Source organism: Halictus rubicundus, chromosome 7 (assembly GCF_050948215.1).
Source record: "Halictus rubicundus isolate RS-2024b chromosome 7, iyHalRubi1_principal, whole genome shotgun sequence".
NCBI classification, from domain to species: domain Eukaryota; kingdom Metazoa; phylum Arthropoda; class Insecta; order Hymenoptera; family Halictidae; genus Halictus; species Halictus rubicundus.
In genome coordinates, this window is record NC_135155.1 from 18,606,316 (window position 1) to 18,628,041 (window position 21,726).

The following is a 21,726-nucleotide window of genomic DNA, read 5'->3' on the forward strand; positions in this document are numbered from 1 at the left end:
GCAATTTTCCCAAAAATTTGTTCACGTGGGTCCGGAAGATATTCCTTTAACATCTCGAAACAATTAAAAAGATTGCAATCGGTCAGAATTCCGGAGAAAATCGGACCTTTTACAAACCGTATTCTTTTAAACCGATACAGACTCGCACAAAAAGCTTGGAAAAAGCAAACTTTAAAATTTTCCCCGCGATTCCGACCGATTGCAATTTTCCCAAAAATTTATTCACGCCAGCCAGGAAGCTATTCCTTTAACATCTCGAAGCAATTAAAATCGTTCGGTGCAATGCGAAGAAAGTTACGTTTTAAAAGTGAGCGAACATTATTGCGACAGTCTCTCGATAGTGAAGCTTGTAAAGTGTCCGCGCAGCGTTAGGTGTTCTACCAAAAATGTTAACAGACCTTGTAAGAAGGGGAAAGAAGAAGCTCGTCCTCGTTTCTCGTCGAAAGGACCGGACATTGCACGGAGTTCCGGTGCAGATGGAACGAAGATCGATCGACTCCCTGCTTTTTTCTTTCTTTCTTTCTTTTTACTGGCTACTGTTTCCTGTGTTACGCCGTGTACACGCTTGTACGACACAAGGAATATAAATAAATAAAGAATAGGACGGTCCCACCCGACCTTAATACAGATAAATTAAAACAATTTGGCTAGAGGAGAGAATCGCGTCTCGGTTTAGTTATTGCACTGCGCGCGAGCGGTCCACCGCGACATCGTCAAACACGTCCTCGGACATGTCCGGTAGCTGTCCATGATGCGATCCAGCGTGCACGACACGCGCTTCCCGATACCGTGTTTGCGTTGACAGCGTGATGGGAATTGGGCAAAGACTGACGGCCGAGCATCAAAGGACTCGTGCGATTTCGAAAATATTTCTGCACGCCGTCTTCCGGCCGCGACACTATACAGGCTGTTTCCGATCTGGTGGTCCGACCTGTCCGGTGAACGACCGTAATTCGTATCGAAAATGACTTTTTCAAAAGCTTCAGAAAATTCTGATTGGCAGGAATTGCGGAGAAAAGAAAATACTGATTTCACTGCCTTTCTACCCGAACCTGTAATAGAAATTTGAAAAGAGTGGAATACCATTTTCTTGTCGGAGAATAATAAAATTTGTCCGTCCGAGAATATTAAAATCTGTTTTTGGAGCAATTCATTTTTTACCGTCGACTTACTTCTTTCTGTAAAATTAATAGAAAACACCCTGTATAGAGGGAATATTCGAAAGTTTAACTCTCGTACGTTCCTCAGCGCCATAGTTTACCCATTTGATCGATAGTTTGACGCCATAATGTAACCCTTTTTAAGTAATTTTCCAGGTGATTAAAATGCTGTTGTCGTTCGTAATTTTCTACGAGGAAAAGAAAATTAGTATCTACCGTATATTTTCTTTACCAACTAAATATCGATGACGTAGAAATAGAATTTGATATTTAATAGATTGTGCTCGAAATTTTCGCCACTGAATCGATTTTACAAGGCGAGGGTTAAAATCGAAAAATTATAAATGAATCGTAAAGTATTAAATGAAAATGGGTGCAGACCATTTGTGCAATTATTTCTGAGGAGCGCACGAGGTTTAAAAAATGTCGATTGTTACAAGGTTTGACTGTAGGGTTTTTAAACGGTGTTCTGAAAATGGCTCCACCGAATTCGACACATTGACGAAATTAAACGTGTACTCGTTAAAATGTTGTTCATTAAATTGGCTGCCACGATGTCCAATAAATAATCGATCGATTCACCTCAAAGCTGACATGTGATTTCGGTATGTATGCGTTCGCTGGTATCACAATTGCGTTCGAAAAACTTTTCATTCGAATTTCGTAGCACGTTATTTCATCTTCGATATGTTGAAATTATCGAAATCATGGCAGCCGTTTCGATATTATCTCCTGTTTCACGGATCACTTGCAACTAGACTGCGGCTTTTATGCATTCGTGTAATTTTCAATTTTATCAAACTCTTCTCGACCTCTTCCGAGAAAGTCTAACGAGATTCTCGTCTTTCTGGAAGTATAATCGAATCCACATAAAAATCCGTAGTCTACTTATAACAAATTCAATTTCGATTTTTTAAAAAGCTTTCGCGTAGTCACGGTAATTCATGACACGCGACACATCCTCTTCGCGAAACACGAAAATGTCACGAAGGGGAGCTAATAATCTTCTAAGCATCATCACGATAAAATTGATTTTATTTTGTATCAACAAAGATCGAAATCGAATGAACTCTGTATTTTACTGCCGGTTGAATATTCATAAAATGATCGAACCATCTTGAAGTCGCACATAACAAATCTCGATCTGGACATTGGCAGCGAACGTGTCTTACGTGTTTACTGTTTTATAGTGAGATTTATGGATCGAAGAAAAACGTCGAACAGAGATTAAGATAAACATTGCAGAAACGCGTTGCACCGTAGAAGGGAAAACACGTTCGCCAAATATTACGAGTAGACCACGGACATATTTGCGCATTCGCATCAAAAGCGTGATAAAACATAAAATGCAATTAATCGTAACTTTCTTGTAAATCCCACGCGAAGATCCGCAGTCTAATTACGAGGCGATAAGCAACCGCCGATTCGTATCGAGCAATTACACGGAATTTCGGCCGGAAAATATTTTCGTTTGATTCGAGGCTTTGCCCGTGATATATAATAATTACCGCGGCGAGATGAACCCGCGAAATAATTTACCCGCGAACGGAGCTTTGCAACAGCACGACTAATTAGTGGCCGAGGGGATAATCCAGAAATCGCTGGTAGCATGAATACGGTTTGCCGTTGACGGTCCTGCACGGTAAAGAATCGGGCAAAGACGAAAACTACCCTGAAGAGATGAACACAACGACACGAACGTAGGACGAGACCCGCACGGTCGTTCGAGAAGCCATCGATGCCGGCGCACTCGTAACAACTTAATTAGCCCGGCCCCCGCGCCGCGCTTAATTTCCATTACGTCATTGAACCACGTCCACGAACGCGCTACCGTCAATCGAATTTCTTTCAATGTGGACGTACCCCTCTAGAAACCCCGTTAACCCCCTCCCCTCCCCCCCCGTTCGCCGTGTTTTCCACCAGTCAACTATAATCGTAATCATCGGCGCGCGAACCCCAGATCCCCTTCCCTTGTCAACTGTATAAAATATTCTCAATCGTATCAACAATAGTCACATCGTACATCGTACAACGTCATTACATTATTACAATAGTTTATAGTTAATCGTAATCAATATAATATTCACAGCATTTTATCAAAATCTCTTAAAAGCACCAACCGTGGCGGCTCAAAATTTCTTTTCCCTCTTTTTTTTTTTTGTTGCCCTTTTCCATATTTTCCCATTCGTCCCCGTTACTTAAAAACCCCGATCTTCAATCATCCTCTTCCGTAACTCCTCCTCTTCTTCTCCTTCTTCATCTTCTTCCGTCGTCTTCGTTCTCGCTTGCATCCCCTCACTCTCCCTCGTATACAGGCACGCACATGCACACACACTTTCACTCTAACTCTCTCTCTCTCTATCTCTCTCTCTCTCTCTGTCTCAATCTCTTTCTCTCTCTCTCTCTCTTTCGTACACGCAATCTCGCTCAGTTTCTCTCACTCGCACGCACACATACACTCTTTCTCTCTCTCTCTCTTTCTCTCGGTCTTTCTCACTCTCTCTCTCACTCTCTCCCTCTTTCGCATATATATATATGTATATATATATATATACCTTCAATAATTTATCGATATATATATATACATGTATATAATATATATATGTATATATAAGCTAAACGTTTCGTCTTAAAGCACTGATTAACCGAGGGAGCTCGTTTTAACGTGTCCCTCCCTCTGAACACGCGTTTTACCAACCATCCTAACCAAAATCACAGGACTAACTAGAAACACCGCCGGTCTTTCGCCTCGTCGCTCAGCGAGATCGATTGACGCGTGGTATACACCCTTCGTGGGGACGTCGAACGAGAAAGGAGTATACTATGATGATGACGACGATGACGATGATGATGATGATGATGATGATGATGATGATGATGATAAGTAGAGGTGAGAATCCTGGGCGAGATGGATCCGTCGAAAGCAACAGACTAGGATGGGGAGCAAGAGGAGGTCTAAGATGATCGGGGATGATACGTTGATGACGGATGGAGGGGAGAATGTTGGTAGCGGGTGAAGATCAAAGAAATCCGAGAAACAAGGAGCAACGGTGAATGAGGCACTGCTAAAACTGCTCGTGTCCGTGCTCCGTTTTCCCTGGTCCGTGGCCGGTCGTGTCGCGACATCGATCCTCCGGCAGCGATCCGGACGCTCGATCCTCGTTGCCGGACGGTGGTTGTTCTCGGCGATCGATGACGACGGAACGACAACGGACAAAGGGAAACGGTAACGACGAAGGAGGTGTATTCGGCGGCGGTGGTGGCGGCGTCTGCGGCTGCGACTGCGGCTGCGGCTGCGGCTGCGGCTTTTCCCCCGGCGGCGATAAACGTGGCGGTTCTTGTTGCACGGGCTAAGGCGAAGAACTCAATGATGCGGCGGCGGTGGCGGCGGGGCCTCTTCCTCGGAGGGGTTCACGGGACTCGGGGACAGGAACTTGCGCACATACTTCGGATAATGTGTCTTTTCGTGGGACTTCAATATCGTCGACCTCGAGAAGGTTTTGCCGCACAGCGTACAACGGAACGGTCGCTCGCCGGTGTGCACGCGGGAATGGTCCTTCATGTGATGGCGGAGCTTGAACGCCTTGCCACAGAACTCGCACTTGAACGGCCGGTCACCGGTGTGCGCCGGTAGGTGAGCGATCAGCGAGCCGACGTCCGGGAATGACTTGCCGCAGAACTTGCAGAGGACGACGCCGGAGGTCGGGTCCGAGTGGGCCGCGAGCTCCAGGTCCACTGGCTCGATCGTACCTGCTGCGGGGTAGTGGGCCTCCGGCGGCAGGTGCATACCGGGCTCGAGACCCAGCTGAGCCTGCAGCTGCAGGTGGGCCGCCTGCTCACGGTACTTGAGCGACTCGAGGCTGTGCGAGAGGATGTGCCGCGCCAGCTTGCTCTGGTGGAGGAACGGGGCACCGCAGTACATGCACGCAAACACCCGCTCATCCACACCCATCAACTCCTGCAACCAAACAAACAAGAACATCAACTTCTTGTCTTCCCTTTAGCTCGTCCTTTACCTCGCAATTAACACTTCCTTCCTCTCTCTCTCTCTCTCTCTCTCTCTCTCTCTCTCTCTCTCTCTCTCTCTCTCTCTCTCTTGCTCTTTCACTCTCTCTCTCTCTCTTTTCACTCACTCTCACCCTTGTATCTACGGATTTTTTTTCGTTTCGTTAGTCCTCGTTTACACATCTATCTATCTATCTTTCTATCTGTGACACGTTGCCTTTTGCAATCTCTTTGCTCTTTCGCAAAGTGCGTTTACTGTTCAAGTGATCGTATCAAGCAGAATAGATATATCTCTTCCTCACTTTCTCTCTCTCTCTCTCTCTCTCTCTCTCTCTCTCTCTCTCTTTCTCTCTTTGTCTCTTACGCTCTTTCACTCTCTTTCTTTCTCTTACGGATACGTGTACGCTACGATACTTTTTCCGGCCGCGGAAACTCGCTCGTTCTGACACGCTACCCGACGCGCAGCGCACACACACGCGTCGCGCGCACATGGACGTGCGCGCGAGATCTATGTACGCGACGCGCCGGGCTTCAATCGGCACACATCGGCGCTTCTTAGTCGAGAAAAAACAAAAAGAAAATTCTCTCTCTCTCTCTCTCTCTCTCTCTCTACGTTCTTTAATGCGTTCCGCGTTTCCTGTCTCTCAGCTCAGCGTTTTCGGGCTACTGTTCCTCTCATTCTCTCATTCTCTCTTTCTATCTATCGCTATCGCGGCTATATAGAGTTTGTCGATTGAAGGAAACAAAGAAAAGAAAAAAAAAACAATGTAAATAAAAACGAACAGGTGAGGCTACGAGGCCTGTCCTGTCTGCTATTGTTAGAAGCGCGGTTTTCGGATATCACGATACATGTATGTGAGAATCTGTCTGTCTGTCTCTTTCTCTCTCTCTCTCTCTCTCTCTCTCTCTATTCTTTCTCTCTCTCTCTCTTTCTCTCTTTCTCTCGCTCTCTTTCTCTCTCTTTCTCTCTTTCTTTCATCCTCTGACTCATGAGCTCCTCTCGTTATCGGTTGGAAAAGAGAAGTCCCTGACCTGACGAGTAAGTGATATACTCCTCTCGACGGCATGTAAGACGGTAGCACAAGAAGTTGACGCTCATTTTTGTTTGGCACGACGCGCACCCCAGGTAAAAAACATGTATGACAAGGAGGTTTTGTCTGAGTGTGTGTATTCATCGTATATATAAACACGCACAAGCGTCGTCGTACGTGTCTATATATATATATATATATATATATATATATATATATATATACATACGTATAATATCATGTAATCGGTCTTTTTTTCTTTTTCTTTTTGGATAGCAAGTGACACATGTACAGGCCCACAGCAACCCCCACAGCCTCGCTCAAGAACAACGACAACAACCCACCCGCATCCCTCGTACCCCTCCTCCCTTGTTCTTTTTTTTTTTTTTTGGTAACATGTTACTCTATTTTTTTTTTGCTTTGTTCTTCTCTGTTTATTGTTTATCTTTTTTTTTTGTTGTTGTTCTGTACCGGTATATGTATATTTACGTATGGTAAAACAGCGGCCGAGAATCGTCGCGGTGCAAAAATTGATTCGCCGATAGCAAAAGGCATTGCAACCAACCAAAGAAAACGATAAAATCGAAATACAAATATTACAAAGTAACAAATGGTAATAATGAATGTCAATATAATCTGCAATATGTATAACGCTATATATATATATATGTATATATATATGTATGTCAAGTAGTAATCTCTCTCTATATATATATATATATATATATATAAATATATATGTGTATATATACATATATATATATATACGTACATATGTGATGTATATTACCATTGTCACATGTATGCATATCGTACGTATGTGCACGTACGTGTGTAGGGCGCGCGAGCCGTTCGACGTTTGAATCGAAAATGGATCTGATGGTGTCGATAATCCATAAACAATCTTTTTCCCAGTGAAAAAACGTCAAAATCCCCATTTATTTAAAATTCTTCTGAAACAGCTACTTCGAATAAAACTGTTACGACTACATCGCGTTTCGAAAAGACATTTCAAAGACGTAGGAGAGACGAAGATACCGAATTTCCAAAATTTCCAAAATTCCAGAATTTAATACCGATTCGTAGTCTCCGCGCACCACGATATTAGTCCACTTCTCGCAAATTGTTCTTCCCAAAAACAAAATCACTATCCCACTCTGAACCCGCTTCGCGCAACGTTACTAAAAAATGGAAATCCGTGAAAATGATCTTCCGGTGTCCAGGATCACAGTGATCTTCGATTCGAACGTCTCGGCGACGGCGCCCCCTTACGCATACATATCAACATATACATACATGTATTTACGTATTTATATATTTATATATATATATATAAAAATGTAGTAAAAAACAACCATGGCCAAAAACGAAGGTCAACTTCTTGACAGTGAGCTAGCAAGACAGGCTGGCAGGATGGGATCATGAATCGGGATCGTTGTTGTTCGCCGGTTCCTTCCGTCGATCTCTCGACTTCGAGGGTTCGATCTCAGGGGTTCGAGGGTTCGAAAGATCGCTCGGCTATGATCCGAGGTGCGAGATCGTGGGGAGGAAGATCTTCGAAGCCCTTCGAAGCACCAGGATGCGATCGGAGAACGGGGGGACGCAGGATTCACTGTTTCGACGCGGAACGCTTTGTTGTTTCTGAACTGGAGGAAAATCGATGGGAAGCGGCGTCGGGGGGATCAACTGGACAAACTCGAGTGTACGGAGGCGAGGATCGAGAGAGAGAGAGAGAGAGAGAGAGAGAGAGAGAGAGAGAGAGAGAGAGAGAGAGAGAGAGAGAGAGAGAGAGAGAGACGGGTTGAAGGGTCGCATAATATTCAGAAAAAGGCGCAGGGAGTGTTGACTTGGGCGATTATTGAAGGGGCGAGAAGTACAGGAAAGAGCCAAGAGAGAGAGAGAGAGAGAGAGAGAGAGAGAGAGAGAGAGAGAGAGAGAGAGAGAGAGAGAGAGGAGAGGACGCATATACGGTTTAGTGGAGAAGTGAATTAGTTCGGAAAAGAAGAGATAATACGTTCGTCAAAGTAGAGACGGCATGCACGATTGATCTCCTGCGCAGCGCGTTCCGACGAGAATCCATTCACGGGGTCGCAGAAGCTAGATCGGCAAGCTGCCAACTGGAATTTACGTTTGTCTTATTCGAGATCAGTCATTGTTTTGTCTCCTGCGCCGCGTCGTCGTCGTCGACTCTCCGGAGAATTTTGGGCGGAAATGATCCGTGGCAAATCGTCTACCGCGCAAGGGATGATTCGTCTTCGAGGAGACTTTGCTCACGAGTTTCGTCGGGGGGTGCGTTAATCTATCGACAGAACGAAGTTACCGCTGCGCCGATATATACCGTTTCTTCAAAGCGATCTATCCTACTGCTTCAAAGAGGGGGCGGGGGGGATCGTGTGTGATACATATACACATATATATGTAAATATATAGACTGTATGGACTGCCGTTCAGAAGTATTCGAACGTTCGCACGATTCTCTAACCACCGCTTATCTTATGCTGCGGTTTTATAGAACCGGCAGATCGAATTCGGTGAACTGAAAGACTGTTGTTCCGTGTTGACGAGAGTTTCGAAATAGATGCTACCGATCCTTGAACTATTGCTGTCTTTAACGCTGGATCAGCTCGTCCCTGTTTCTAATTAACCAAAGACCCCGCGGCACAGTGAAACATCCGAAAGATTTGAGTGGCTACAACTAACATTTTTGTGGCTACAACTACAGTTTTGTGGAAATTGTGGACTTTTCGAGGAGTCGGCGATCGTCGGGATACTCGTGCACGGCAGCGCGATATACGTGTGTACATACACATATACATATAAATCTCTCTCTCTCTCTCTCTCTCACTCTCTCTCTCTCCCTTTCTGTCGTCGCGAGCCTCCGATCACACATATTTTCCTCTCTCGGTTAGGGCGGTCTGGCGATTCTGTTAATGACACGATCACTTTCCAAAATTAGCGGGGAGAGCAGCAAACAGCAAAGCACTTTGGGCACGCATGCAATAGACCCACATGCAAAGTGAACTCGAAATATATATATATATATTTATAATTAATGTAACGTATGCCTGTCTATCGATAAGCGCAAGGGATAGACAGACAAGCGAAAATAGACAGATATATATAAATAGATAGATAGATATAAAATGGATCGTGTTTTCTTTTTTTTTCTTTTTTTTTTTCTCTCGAAACGTTCCTCTCGGAGACGTGTTGTTTCCTTGTTGTTGACGGCCGTTCGGTCTGAACGAGTGTGGAAACGCGAAACGAACGCGTCAACGAACGAACGATTCTCCTCGTAACCTTGCACACGTATCTGTTACGTTACGTCGCGTTACGTTGCGTCACGTTACGTTACGTTACGTTACGTTACGTTACGTTGCCGTACGACCAGAGGCGCGAATCGAAATCGAACGAGTTTCGCCGCCTCGTTTTCTGTTTTTCCTTTTTTCTTTTTTTTTTTTTGTTTTTTTGCAACGGTTATTCCCCCGTTCCGCCGGCTCATCCGCAATCCGCCGTAATGCCGATTGCGAATGAGTCGAGTGCGTTCGGGGGTGTGGGGTGTGGGGGTGGTACACCGACATTAACCGTAATCGATATACAAATGCAGAGTAAAGAGAAAGTACGAGAATAAAAAGTCAATAAATTGGAATATGTATATATGTATATAATACATATATATATTATACATATATACATATTATATGTAAATATATATTATACACATTGTACACATATATACATATGTATATATATGTATGTACAATGTGTATAAATTTTGATAGAGCGGAGAAAAGAGAGAGAAAAACTCACCGGATCTGGTGGGAGTCTGTAGTCTGTGGATATTTCATTGCTCGCACTCCGCTCCTCGGTCGACTTTTCCCAGTCCATCTCTTTTTTTAATGACTGGAAACGAACAACGGGCTCACGTCAAAGTAATAATTGGATAACCGACGCTTCTTTTTTCTCGAGCCGGCGTTATCGAAATCATCTCGCTCGAGAATCGATGGGAACGAATAGAGACCGGGAAATACAGTAGTGCACGGTTCGATCTCACTCGGATCTGTACGGTTAAATTTACAAAACCTCGGCTCAACAATTCTTCGAGGGAAGTGATCTTAGCGGGCAAGGATAGAGAATTAAGAATGAGATTATTCAGATTATTGTTAAAGTGAACGTGGAATGAAAAGATTTGTAGCTCCGATATGTGAAGTCTTTAGTATCCCAACGTGCTTCGGACGAGAATTAGTGTTACTTGTAATTCTTATTTGTAATCAATACGATGTTAGTCAATGAAATCTGTTTTAACTTTATTTGTGCAGGTTTTAAAATGAATTTTTACGTTGATATGTTCAGTGTGCTAAACTTGATTAGGATCTGTAACATGCAAGAAAGTTGGTGGATTACTCAGTATAATTTTTTGCAATTTTTATTTCATCAAATAACTTACTTTGATTTTATGGAATTTTTGGGGATTCCAGTTTGGCGATCAAAGTGTTAATTGTTTCACTTAAGTCGACGAAAGTAATCCGACTTACATCGTGGATTGATTTTAACCGGAAGTACCTCGGCCGTCCATTGGTGCAAGACAGGTGATTGTTCGCGAGAATTCAAATATAACCGCACACTACTGTACTTTACACGATACTAACAAATTCGGACGAAATAACGAGCCAGACCCCTAGCGCCGAATTCGAGCTACAATGTCGCACCGTAAATAAATTATTCATCATAGTTTTGGCCTGTTGCACTCGAATGGCGACTCTCGAAGTTGATGCGCTCCATCTAAAGGTGGCAACCTAAATGTCTTCAGTTTGTGATGATAGAAATGATTATCTTGAGTGCAATTTCTTGAAAATTAATTTTATAACAACTCTGAATGCGTTTTAGTGACAGCTACAATGCACGACGGGGAAACGTATGCACTCCTAAAGTGGGTGACGAGTAGACTGCGGATTTTATGCATTTCTGAAGAAATGCAAAATAGTACAAACATTTAAAGAATTTTAATTCCTTCAATTCCTTCCTTAAAATGATTAAGAAACGAATTTATATATAACTTCAACAATTTTTATTTTGTATGAAAATCCGCAGTCTAGTAACGATATCGTTCACGGTAAATTAAAAAAGAAAATCATGTCCGTCGTGAAAATTGAAGTCCGATTCTGAAATTTTGAGATCAAAAAATAAAAGGAAATCTGACGTTGATAAATAATAATAATTCCAACGTCTACAATTTCACGAATTACAATAAACGGACGAACGCTATAAAAACGAGGATACAAGGAAGAAAACTCGGTGGATGAAAGTGTATTTATAAATTACTATTTAGGAAAAGCGTATGTGTGCCAGAATGAGCAACTGGTGGCCGTGAGTGTACTCGCGGTTGTGTGGGTGGCTCTGAAAGTGGAGTTTAGAGCGAGAATTCAGAGGGAAAAGCGAACAGAACAAGCATCGAGAGTTCCCCGGCGGTCTAGCCATAATCATTGTGAGAAAGAAAAAAAAAAAAGATCAAACGGAGGAATTGTTGCATTTGTATATAAACGGCGCTTATTAATGTAACTACACCGACATTGTAGTCACGGCAACTGAAACTCTTTCGCCGCACTTCTCCCTCGCAAAGTGAAAAACGTTATAAAAGCTGGCGCGATGAAATGATTCTAGCACAAAGTGTAAAATGTATAATAAAAATCTCTCGCAGTTCTGACTAGCGCGAAATTCAAAGGACAAAATTGTGTGCACGACAAAGTCGTGCTGATTTTTTAATATCAAAAGTGACTACTTGTTGCTCGACTTTCGATCGACATGGTACAATCGTGGAACACGGAAAAGTGACGGTAAACAATTCGTTGCGATGTTTCTAACCGGGAGAATGAAAATTATAAAAATGGGCTGAATTTTTTCCGCAAAAAATCTTTACATAAATCGAAAGTAGATCTAAACGGCGGCTATAAGTAGAAAACGTTTAATTTATTAAAAACGTCGAAGAAAATGTATCTCGACGCCAAAAAGTTGGTCGACATTGGACAAAATCTTTTTCTAAAAAACAAATAATTTTTCCCCGAAATATCGCGTTCTCTAAATTGTGATCAGCGCGAGGAACAGAACGCTTAAACAAATATCCTTGTTGCAATCGAAAGAAAATGTTGAAGACCAAAGTTGTACTATTAGACCGTAGAAATATATTACTATATACTCGTGTAAACAATCTTTTTGCTGTTTCAAATGGTACGTACTTTTAACTGTCCTGCATTATAATTAATATCCAGATAAGTTCAATTGAAATTACCTTGAAGTGGGGGGGGGGGGGGATTAAGAAATCTGTTTATTTCTTTACGTTCCAACAGTGGATAAAAAGTTAATGGCTTGAAGAGAAATCGAATTACCCGCGTTAATGTTTCCTTCAATCAATCTAGATTTCTGAGTACATGGTCGTTTCAAGGTCACAGTATTCTAAATCGCGGAATTCGTTACGATATCGGCTACGATATCGTAAAGTTAAATGTACGTAGTGACATTTAAGTACGACAACGATGACTTTTAAACAATACGTTTAAATTTTTTATCGACTTTTATATATTTGCACCTATTACCTTGAACGTTTTCTTTCTCCATCAATCTTGACAAGGATACTTAATTATAAATGTTCTTTAACCTGCATACGGTGACATTTTAGCAGTCTAAGTACATTCGAAAAACAATCTATTATGATTTATCGATAATATCAGACAATGCAATTTAACACATTATTTTTATTAGCGTTAAATGGAATACTATGTTTTGTCATTAGTACAAAACTTCAAATTAAAAAAAATGAGTAAAAAAACCAATAAAACCGATAGAAATCGATGTTTTCTCTTAAACAATTGTTTCATCCCGCTAGATTACTAAAACATCACCCGGTAAAAACAATAAATTCTCTATTAACCCTCGGACGACGGAATTTGGGTCCATTTTGACCCAAGCGAATTGCAGACGTTCCATCTAAACTTTGACTTTTTGGTAACCTTTAAAACCTTCAAGAGTAGGTTTAAAAATTTAGAATTTTAGAAAAAGGAAGGAATCGGGTACAGCAATTTCGATGGAATTTTCAGCAAGAATATGACTTATTTGAATCTGAAAAATACGTTTCTTAAATTTTCGTTAAAAGTCCAATTAAAAAAGGTGTAAAAAGCAACTTCTATTGTTTTTTTTCGAAAAAACTTAAGTTAATTAGCCCATTCATAAAAAATTTATTTATAACGTGTGCCGTTATATGATTGATCGTACATTTTAAGCAAAAATTCAAATAAGCTATGAATCCGATTTTAGGAAGAAATATAAAACTGGGTGACAGCATTACCACCGCTTCCTCTATGTAAAAAAAAAAGAAATTTATCCACCGCGCGAGGGTTCAGAGCAGGGATTTTTACCGAAATGTAAAAAATGGTACTGTACCATTGTTATACCGGAATTTTTCCGTTTACCTTCGAAACCCTTATAGAAACCGAAATACGAGAATACCAGTATGATGTCGTACAACTGCTATGATACCGAAAACCGAATACCAAAATCAGAATACAGTGACTTCTGTATATATGTCGCCGAGGCATGGCCGATAAATGTCGCGGAATTATCCCCACTACCGCGGGGAATACCCCGTGAGGGGCCAAGAAGCTCGAGAGACCTCGGTCGCCGAGCATCCTTGTCCTTTTCTACGATAAACGACATCAAGACCCGTGTTGCTGACATATATCGAGAATTCACTGTATTATGCTACAGTACATTTACTATGTTTCGCGAGTGGAAAAGAACACTATATTACAATTTACATTAGTTGACCACATAACTTATACATACAAGGTTGCGATACTACGCTACGGTATGAAGGCAAAAGGAAGAGCAAAAAATACCGGTATTTATTTCAATTTCGGTATTCGCATATTTCGGTACCGTAACGATTTCGGTGTTCCTAAATCTTGGTACCGCGTAACGATTTCGGTGTTCCTAAATTTCGGTGCAGCCTTATTAACGCGATACAGTGAATTCTCGATATATGTCACCAACACGGGTCTTTCCAGCGTCACGTATCGTGCAGGAGACATACCCGAGCCATGTTATGTTTACCGAGGCTTCTCAAGCTTCGTGGTATACCCCGCGGTAGTGGGGATAATTCCGCGACGTTAATCGTGCAGGCCTCGGCGACATATATAGAGAAATGACTGTACCGGCGTTAATAGGGGTTCTAAGGGCCTGGTTGAAAGCGACTATACAGAGAAATAGAGTGGTACTCACAAGTGGAACTTGCTGGACTGGAGGTAACCCCGAAGGACCCGCGAGAGGCTCTGTACTGTGCGGAGACGGAAGCCGGCTTTGTGGTAAGTTCAACGGTAGCACGCCGGGCGTGCCACTTGTGTTGTTACTTAGGCTCATGTCCGAGGGTCCGCTGTGAACGGATATCGGGCTGAGAGAGCCCCTCGTTTCCTCGAGGCTGACAGCGTCTTCGGAGTCCCTCCTTGGTCGATCGAGGGCCAAGGGTCCTGAGCAGGGGCTGCCGGGTCCGGCGGGTGATGGCGGGCACTCTGTCATGTCTATCGCGTCCGCGGGTTCGCTGATGGCCGGTTGCGACACGTTCTGTTGCGTTTGGTCGCATTCTTTGCCGACGGAGAGGCACCCGGTGCCGACGGACGCGCTTCCTTCTCGATGATCCCTCTCCTTGTTGCTCGCCTCCTTTATGCTCTCGCGTTCCCGATGATGTTCCCGCGACGTCTCCCTCTGCAAACCCTCGGTCCCGCTCGTGTGCTGTTGCTGCGATTGCTGCTGATGTTGTTGTTGTTGTTGCTGCTGCTGCTGCTGCTGTTGTTGCTGTTGTTGCTGCTGCTGCTGCTGTTGCTGCTGTTGCTGTGGTTGCTCGTCCCTCGACGCTACCGCCGCGTTGATGTTCGTCATGTCCGCTAAACCCTTCACCTTCAGGCTCTCCGCTGTCTTAAGGAGAGCCGATAGCTGGCAGTACTCGACGTTTACCTCGCCCTTGTACATGAAGTCGACCAGGGTACGTAGCTCGGCGAAACGTACGTCCTTTAGGATGACTATGGGGTGGCGGTTCGGGTGGTCCAGGAACAGCGCCTGGAAGTAGCTGGAGCACGCGGAGAGGACTACCTTGTGGGCACGTATCGAAGGTCCCTCCGTGCACGCCAGTGTCACGTCCACCAGCGACTCCGACTCCAGCAGTTGACTGAACACACCCAGCAGGTTGCTCTGATGATTGTTCCACCTCAGGCAGTAATGCTCACTTCCCATGTCTGAACTGCACCCCGCAACCCTGCTGCAGAAGAAACATTTGTACCGATCCCGCGTTTTTATCACTTCCGACTATCCGTCCCGTCGTCGTTCACCCTGACAAACGTGCGCTTTTCTTTTTCTCTCTCTTCCTGTCGTCATTTTTCTTTGCTTTCTACTCTTTTTTTTTGTTTGTTTCGTTGTTTGTTGTTTCTTTTTTTTTTTTTTTTAATTCGTCGCTGTTCATTCGCTCGGCGTCGAGGCTGCTCGCTGCTGCTTCGTCGCGTCTTTTAATACCGAGTGCTCGGTTCGAGTCGGAGGTCTCTATCTCGCGCGTGTACGTGTGCACGTGAATGCACGTGTACGCGTGTAATAAACGAGTCCGGATCTCAATCCTTGTAATATCGAAGCGCTGCGGTGCTAATTTTTGCGAGAAGACCGCTACCGCTATGAACGAAATAGGATACCTGAATTGTCACCGACGAATATACTCAGGGCCCGCTCTAGCGGTTACGACGCCCCGGGCAAATAACAAATTGCCGCCCCTTTTCATGCACTAAGCACCGCGCTGAACAAAATGACCTTTCTTTTTAGCAAAATTGTCTGGCAAGGGTAGTCTGAAATTTTCTATTAATTGAATATTTAACACATCAATATTTTTCTCACACTTACAGCCAAAGCCAAAATGACGCCCCTAAATTTTGGCGCCCCGGGCAAATGCCCGGGTTGTCCCCCCCCCCCTAGAGCGGGCCCCGAATATACTGGGGGCAAATGTATCAAACAGAGTAGATTTGTGAGCAAGCGCTGTGTTTAAAAATATTCAGAATTAGATTTTATATGTATCCGTCAGATCGACATTCGCAGAGTTGAAATGATTCTGTTAGGATTTATACGGGTTATGTAAAGATAGTGCCCGGAGGACTCTTATAGAAAGGAACATCATCCTTGGAAACTTTTCGTTATCGCATAAAGATCAGAAACGAACAATAACATACGGCTAAGCTGTCACTATGCTTACTCCAAACAGAGTCGTTGCACCCTGCTTGCATCTAATTCTTCTAATCCACGATTACTTAAGTTTGGAAGCGTGAAACGAATTTTAAAAATAATGATGTTTCTCAGATTTCTTTTCCAAATTGTTAGGCAGCCTTGGTGTTTTGTGCGTGTTCCTCGGGCAGAATTGAACGACGACTACGCCGCGCCGCGTTTCTTAGCGCAGCGGCCGCGTCGAATAAATCGCAGGAATCAGCCGGCTTCACGCTTCCGCGAACGGTGATTTACGCCGGAAGAAATTCTGATAGCGACAGCGAAGGGTCCCACGTATACGGTTTTCCATCGGCGGACAAGGAATTCCAATTTAGACATCCGCGGTTCCGTGTTCGTTTTCGCGCGGCTGATGCGGGACACACGGCTAAAGGGAAAAATACCGGCCTGTTAATTTATGCGTGCGTGTCCGAGCGGATTTACATGCGATTAGGCGTCGTATGTAATTTTACGCGATTAGTATGGCGTCATGCACCGGGTGACGATGATTGGTGTTTGCAATAGGTAATGGATTTTTTATTGGGAAACACACGCTCGCGTTGCGGTGCGGTGGAAACGCAAGATGTTTAATGGCAGTTCCAGAGCGAACTATATGGTGTAAGAAACGGTCATTAGGTAATCGGAAATCCATTTGAACGCGGCTTTTTAACGTTTCAATGTTACCGTTCGATCGGCATCGATTCCTAGACTCGAACTACTCGCGTAAATTTGCAAGAAGCGAAGGCAATCTGCGTAGAAGCGTTAAATGTTGCGAGATCTACAGGCTGCTATAAAAGATTTACAAATACTTGCTGCATCTCGCTTAGTTCAACAAAAACGGATTCTATCATTTGCTTGCTTCAAGTAACACAACTTTATGGGAATCGACGAAGCTTCTTGCTACAATGGTTGCACTGACAATAATTATCATCTTAAATGGTTTTTAACAGCTAGGTCATTGGCGACCACATGGTTTACAATTGAATATAGAAAAGAAGGTTACGGTTAATATTTACATTGTGGTAGGGTACAGTTTATATATATCAATTTATTTAAAAAGACAGAAGGACATTCCACTATTGTTCTCGTTTAAACTTGTCATGAGGTAATTTTCGATGGAAAATCTGGATCGTTGAGAAGAGAATTTAGAACATTCGAGTAGGATATGTTGGATGTTGTTGGACACGGCGCATGTTGTACATTCCGGTGGTATTTGTTTAGTTATATTGTATTGTTTAGTTTTTTTTTTGTATATCCTGACCTGCTCGAATGCGGGTAGCTGCGACCTGATCTTTCCTAGAAAGTTGTGAACCGGTTAGGGTTTCGTAGACATTGGTCTTTATTTTATGTAGTTTGGTTTCGGTGCTGTTAGTCCAATTTCAATTCCAAAAATTTATTATGGTTTTCTTAACATAGGATTTTGCATCAGCAAGGCTGGTTTTACAGTTGTCGTCCCAAGTTGCCAATGAGGCCAACATGTCCAGGGATCCATTCGAAGGGAATATATTTATTATCGTTTTGGATTTCTGACACAATTTTTTCAAAAGCGGATTTGGAATCAGTAAATATAGAAAATTTGTTTTTGTTAGAATTCTGAATGTATAATAGGGCATATAGTATGGCATGGATTTCACATGACCAGCAAAGATTCAAGTGTCCGGTGACACTTATGGTTGACGATACCCACGTATCCCTCCACGATATAAGTGACAATATCGGTTCCATATGTACAATAAAATCAATTGGGAATTTTAGGTAATTTTCAAATAGCTCTCCTATAGAATTTCCATTTTATTTCACTTCTGACTCTTTTCTTATGAATGGACGGTATCAGCAAATTTTTAGCAAAGATTGAAGCGTTCGGTGACACTTATGGTTGACGATACCCACGTATCCCTCCACGATATAAGTGACAATATCGGTTCCATATGTACAATAAAAACAATTGAGAATTTTAGGTAATTTTCAAATAGCTCTCCAATAGAATTTCCATTTTATTTCACTTCTGACACTTTTCTTATGACTGAACGGTATCAGCAAATTTTCAGCAAAGATTCAAGCGTCCGGTGACACTTATGGTTGAAGATACCCACGTATCCCTTCACGATATAAGTGACAATATCGGTTCCATATGTACAATAAAAACAATTGGGAATTTTAGGTAATTTTCAAATAGCTCTCCAATAGAATTTCCATTTTATTTCACTTCTGACACTTTTCTTCTGAATGAACGGTATCAGCAAATTTTTAGCAAAGATTCAAGCGTCCGGTGACACTTATGGTTGACGATACCCACATATCCCTCCACGATATAAGTGACAATATCGGTCCCGTATTTCTCGCATGTATCATCGAGACATAACCGCACTGGTGGCACGGTAGGGTCCCATCGCTACGGGTCAGGACACGGCGAGATGCATGGCCGATATCGGCTGACGATACTATCGCTTATCTTTCACTCGTATTTATTGCCGCGTCTAATGCGTGAACGGTGTGCACGCACGTGTCGCGGCCATGTGCGATCACGGAAACACACGTGTAACTACACACGTAATTATCCGCGCCATGAAGCTCGGCAGAGAGACCTGTGCTCGCGTGCGTGTTCCGTACGCGGATACGCGCGCAATCCTCGCGTGATCCGCTTCGACCTCGTGATAACGTGCCCGTACGTGATAATACGTGGGACATATCGTAATAATAAAGAGAAAATAATATTTTTACGTGGACCAAATTGCCGTGGGATTATTAGCGGTCGTTCAGCGCCTGAATTATTCTCGAACGCATCCACCCACGCCGTCGACTGCGACGGCCTGCACACTGGTTATTACTTGAATAATGAAGATTTTAATTAGAGCGATTTATAGTGCTGTTATCGCGACATGCTGCCTTGGAAAAAGGAAAAAGGGACACGAGACACTGACAGGCAAATATGCCTGATGGGTATCGTTATAATCGCTCGCCTCTAATGACGATACACTGTGATTTCGTTACTCTCGTCTGCTGGAGAAAGTCTGCCCTCTAAAAAAGTTTAATTAACCCCTCAATTATTCGTTAAATCGAACGGATAATGTGGAGAATTTTTCTGTCTTTAAACGTTGTATTTTTATATCATGTCCAACTGCTGGATAAAGAGTTCAGACTTCCAGAGAAGATTGATTAACATTCGGAACATTGAAATTGGTTACCGAACTGCCGATCTTTATGCAAAATAAAAATGTTCTCCGCTAATTTCAAAGCACGATAATTAACTAGGGATTTATTTCTATTCTTAATAAACTTAATAAGCTGAAAGTAATACGACAGTGATATAAATGGATAAAAGCGATATAAAAATATCGACAACATTTTCGCTTTAGCTCTTTCATAAAAAATCTTCTATTTTTATTTAACAATTTCCGACAAAATAATCTATAAAGATGAGAGTCTGTATAAAGATTACCTAAATATTAATTATCAATTGCTATGTCGACGTTTTCGATCACGCGAATACCATTGAATCGCAATGGCGATCGATGTACGCAGGGAGGATTGTTCGAAAAATTGTTGCGCGAAGATTAAATAAACATTCGAGAAAGAGCGCGATAAACCGTTGGTTGCGCGACGAATTAAACACGGTTTGCATTTCGCAGTGACTCATATTAGCAGTATAAAGATCGGCAAATATTCATGAAATCGGACTCTTCGTGTGTGAATGTATTTTTTTTTTAATCGGCCGGAATTACGTTCGACGAGAAATCGCATCACGGCGTGAATTATTTCGCCGGAATGTATTTCCACCGCGTTCCGGAACTCGGTTCCAGCGAAATAATGAAAATCGCGGGAAATCTGTGTCATCCACGCCACCTCTCTGGGATTTTTCGAGCGCGTCACGATGATCATTGGCACGGTTTCGGCGAATCGCAGCGCCGAATCGGTGGCAACCGTTTCATCATTCAGCTAGCCAAAGCTTTCGGCGCAAGGCGCTGGCACAAGAGCCCCCGATGATCGATCGGCGGTTGAAAAACCCGGGACGCTATCGTAAATTACGAGCGAGCCAGATTTTTGGCAAATATTTCGGACCAGCTTTGTCCGCATTACCAAACTTTTCGAATGCCTGCGAAACCCGATTGCCAATCGTTCGGTAATTACTACTGCAACCGACGCGTTCGCGTTATCCTTGAAATCGACGCTCAATCTTCTACACAGTGGATCTTCACGAAAAATAAAACGTTCATATATAATTTGTTAAGAAGAAACAAGTATCAATTTGGAAAAATGTCGGAAAAATTGGTTTCCATCTTTTTTTCACTACGACGCACCGGAGCAAAAAATAGGAAAAAAATTGAGGACAGCACTGACGACAATATCTAATTGCTGAAATAATTTCACAGGCGTCCCTTGTACACTTCTCTATGAAGTCCGCAATTTTTCGATTTTGTTCGTGTTTCTCATTTTTTACAACCACAGTTTGCAAATGGAAAAATCGGAAAAAAGTTTTCTGGTATGTGGTTCGATGCCTGAAATGTGTCAGATTTTTTTCAGAATTTTTAATTGTGATTTCATGGCGAAAACGGGACAAAAACTGATTTTTCGATTCTACCCCGTGACTACCCTTCTAGATGTGATATTGACAGAAACATTTTTTTCTCGGTGGACTGTCGAATCGCCCACGTCCGATTAAAATTAATCGATCCTTAAAATTAAGAACCCCCGGACATTATTAAAGTTCATTAGAAAACGTTTTTATTATACGACCAATAGATATTTATTTTATTCGTCAGGATAATTTCAGTCCGAATTTCTGAATTTTGCCTCCAGAGTGACGTTTCCAGGTAAACAATTACTTAAACTGACTAATATTTTGGTTTGTGAAGTTTCGAAGGGTTGTCGTGAGTATGAAACTTGAAAATTTGTCTAGCCCGTTGTGTGTCGCGCATCTCCGAAAGAGGAAACAGAAACAAAGGAGAACGGAAGAATTATGGTAGACTATTAGAGAACGCGAGCGGAAGTCCTCGGCCGGTTCCGATTGAATTTTTTAATTGAATTTTTTTCGGGGGTTGTTGCCGATTAGAAAAGTCCCGCGTTTTCCCCGCGACCCTACTCGCGTTGCATAAGGCGAGAGATACAGATGCCTCGATAATTCGTGTCGTTTCAGAGTTTTCTTTGGGTCAATCCGTTTAGGAGGACGCACGCACGTATGTCCCGCGCCGCGACGCGACGCGCACCCGTGGCTGAAGTGTGCAACGGGTTTGATGTTAAACAGTTCGTCGGCTGCC

General features: G+C 42.9%; 1 protein-coding gene across 3 annotated transcripts in view; it reads right to left on the reverse strand.

Moving 5' to 3' along the window:
- The window catches only part of Mamo (zinc finger protein 628-like), a 110,187-nt gene that overhangs the window by 54,965 nt on the left and 33,496 nt on the right, over positions 1–21,726 (reverse strand). The window contains exons 2-4 of one of the 3 annotated variants that reach the window (XM_076790906.1): positions 14,465–15,494; positions 10,004–10,096; positions 3,123–5,118 (exon numbers count right to left, since the gene is read on the reverse strand). In XM_076790906.1, coding sequence (XP_076647021.1) covers positions 4,525–5,118; positions 10,004–10,096; positions 14,465–15,469 — 1,692 coding nt within the window. In that variant the 5' untranslated portion in view covers positions 15,470–15,494 and the 3' untranslated portion in view covers positions 3,123–4,524. Of the gene's footprint in view, positions 1–3,122; positions 5,119–10,003; positions 10,097–14,464; positions 15,495–21,726 lie in introns of those variants that run through there. The other 2 variants (XM_076790905.1, XM_076790904.1) reach the window with 2 other exon arrangements.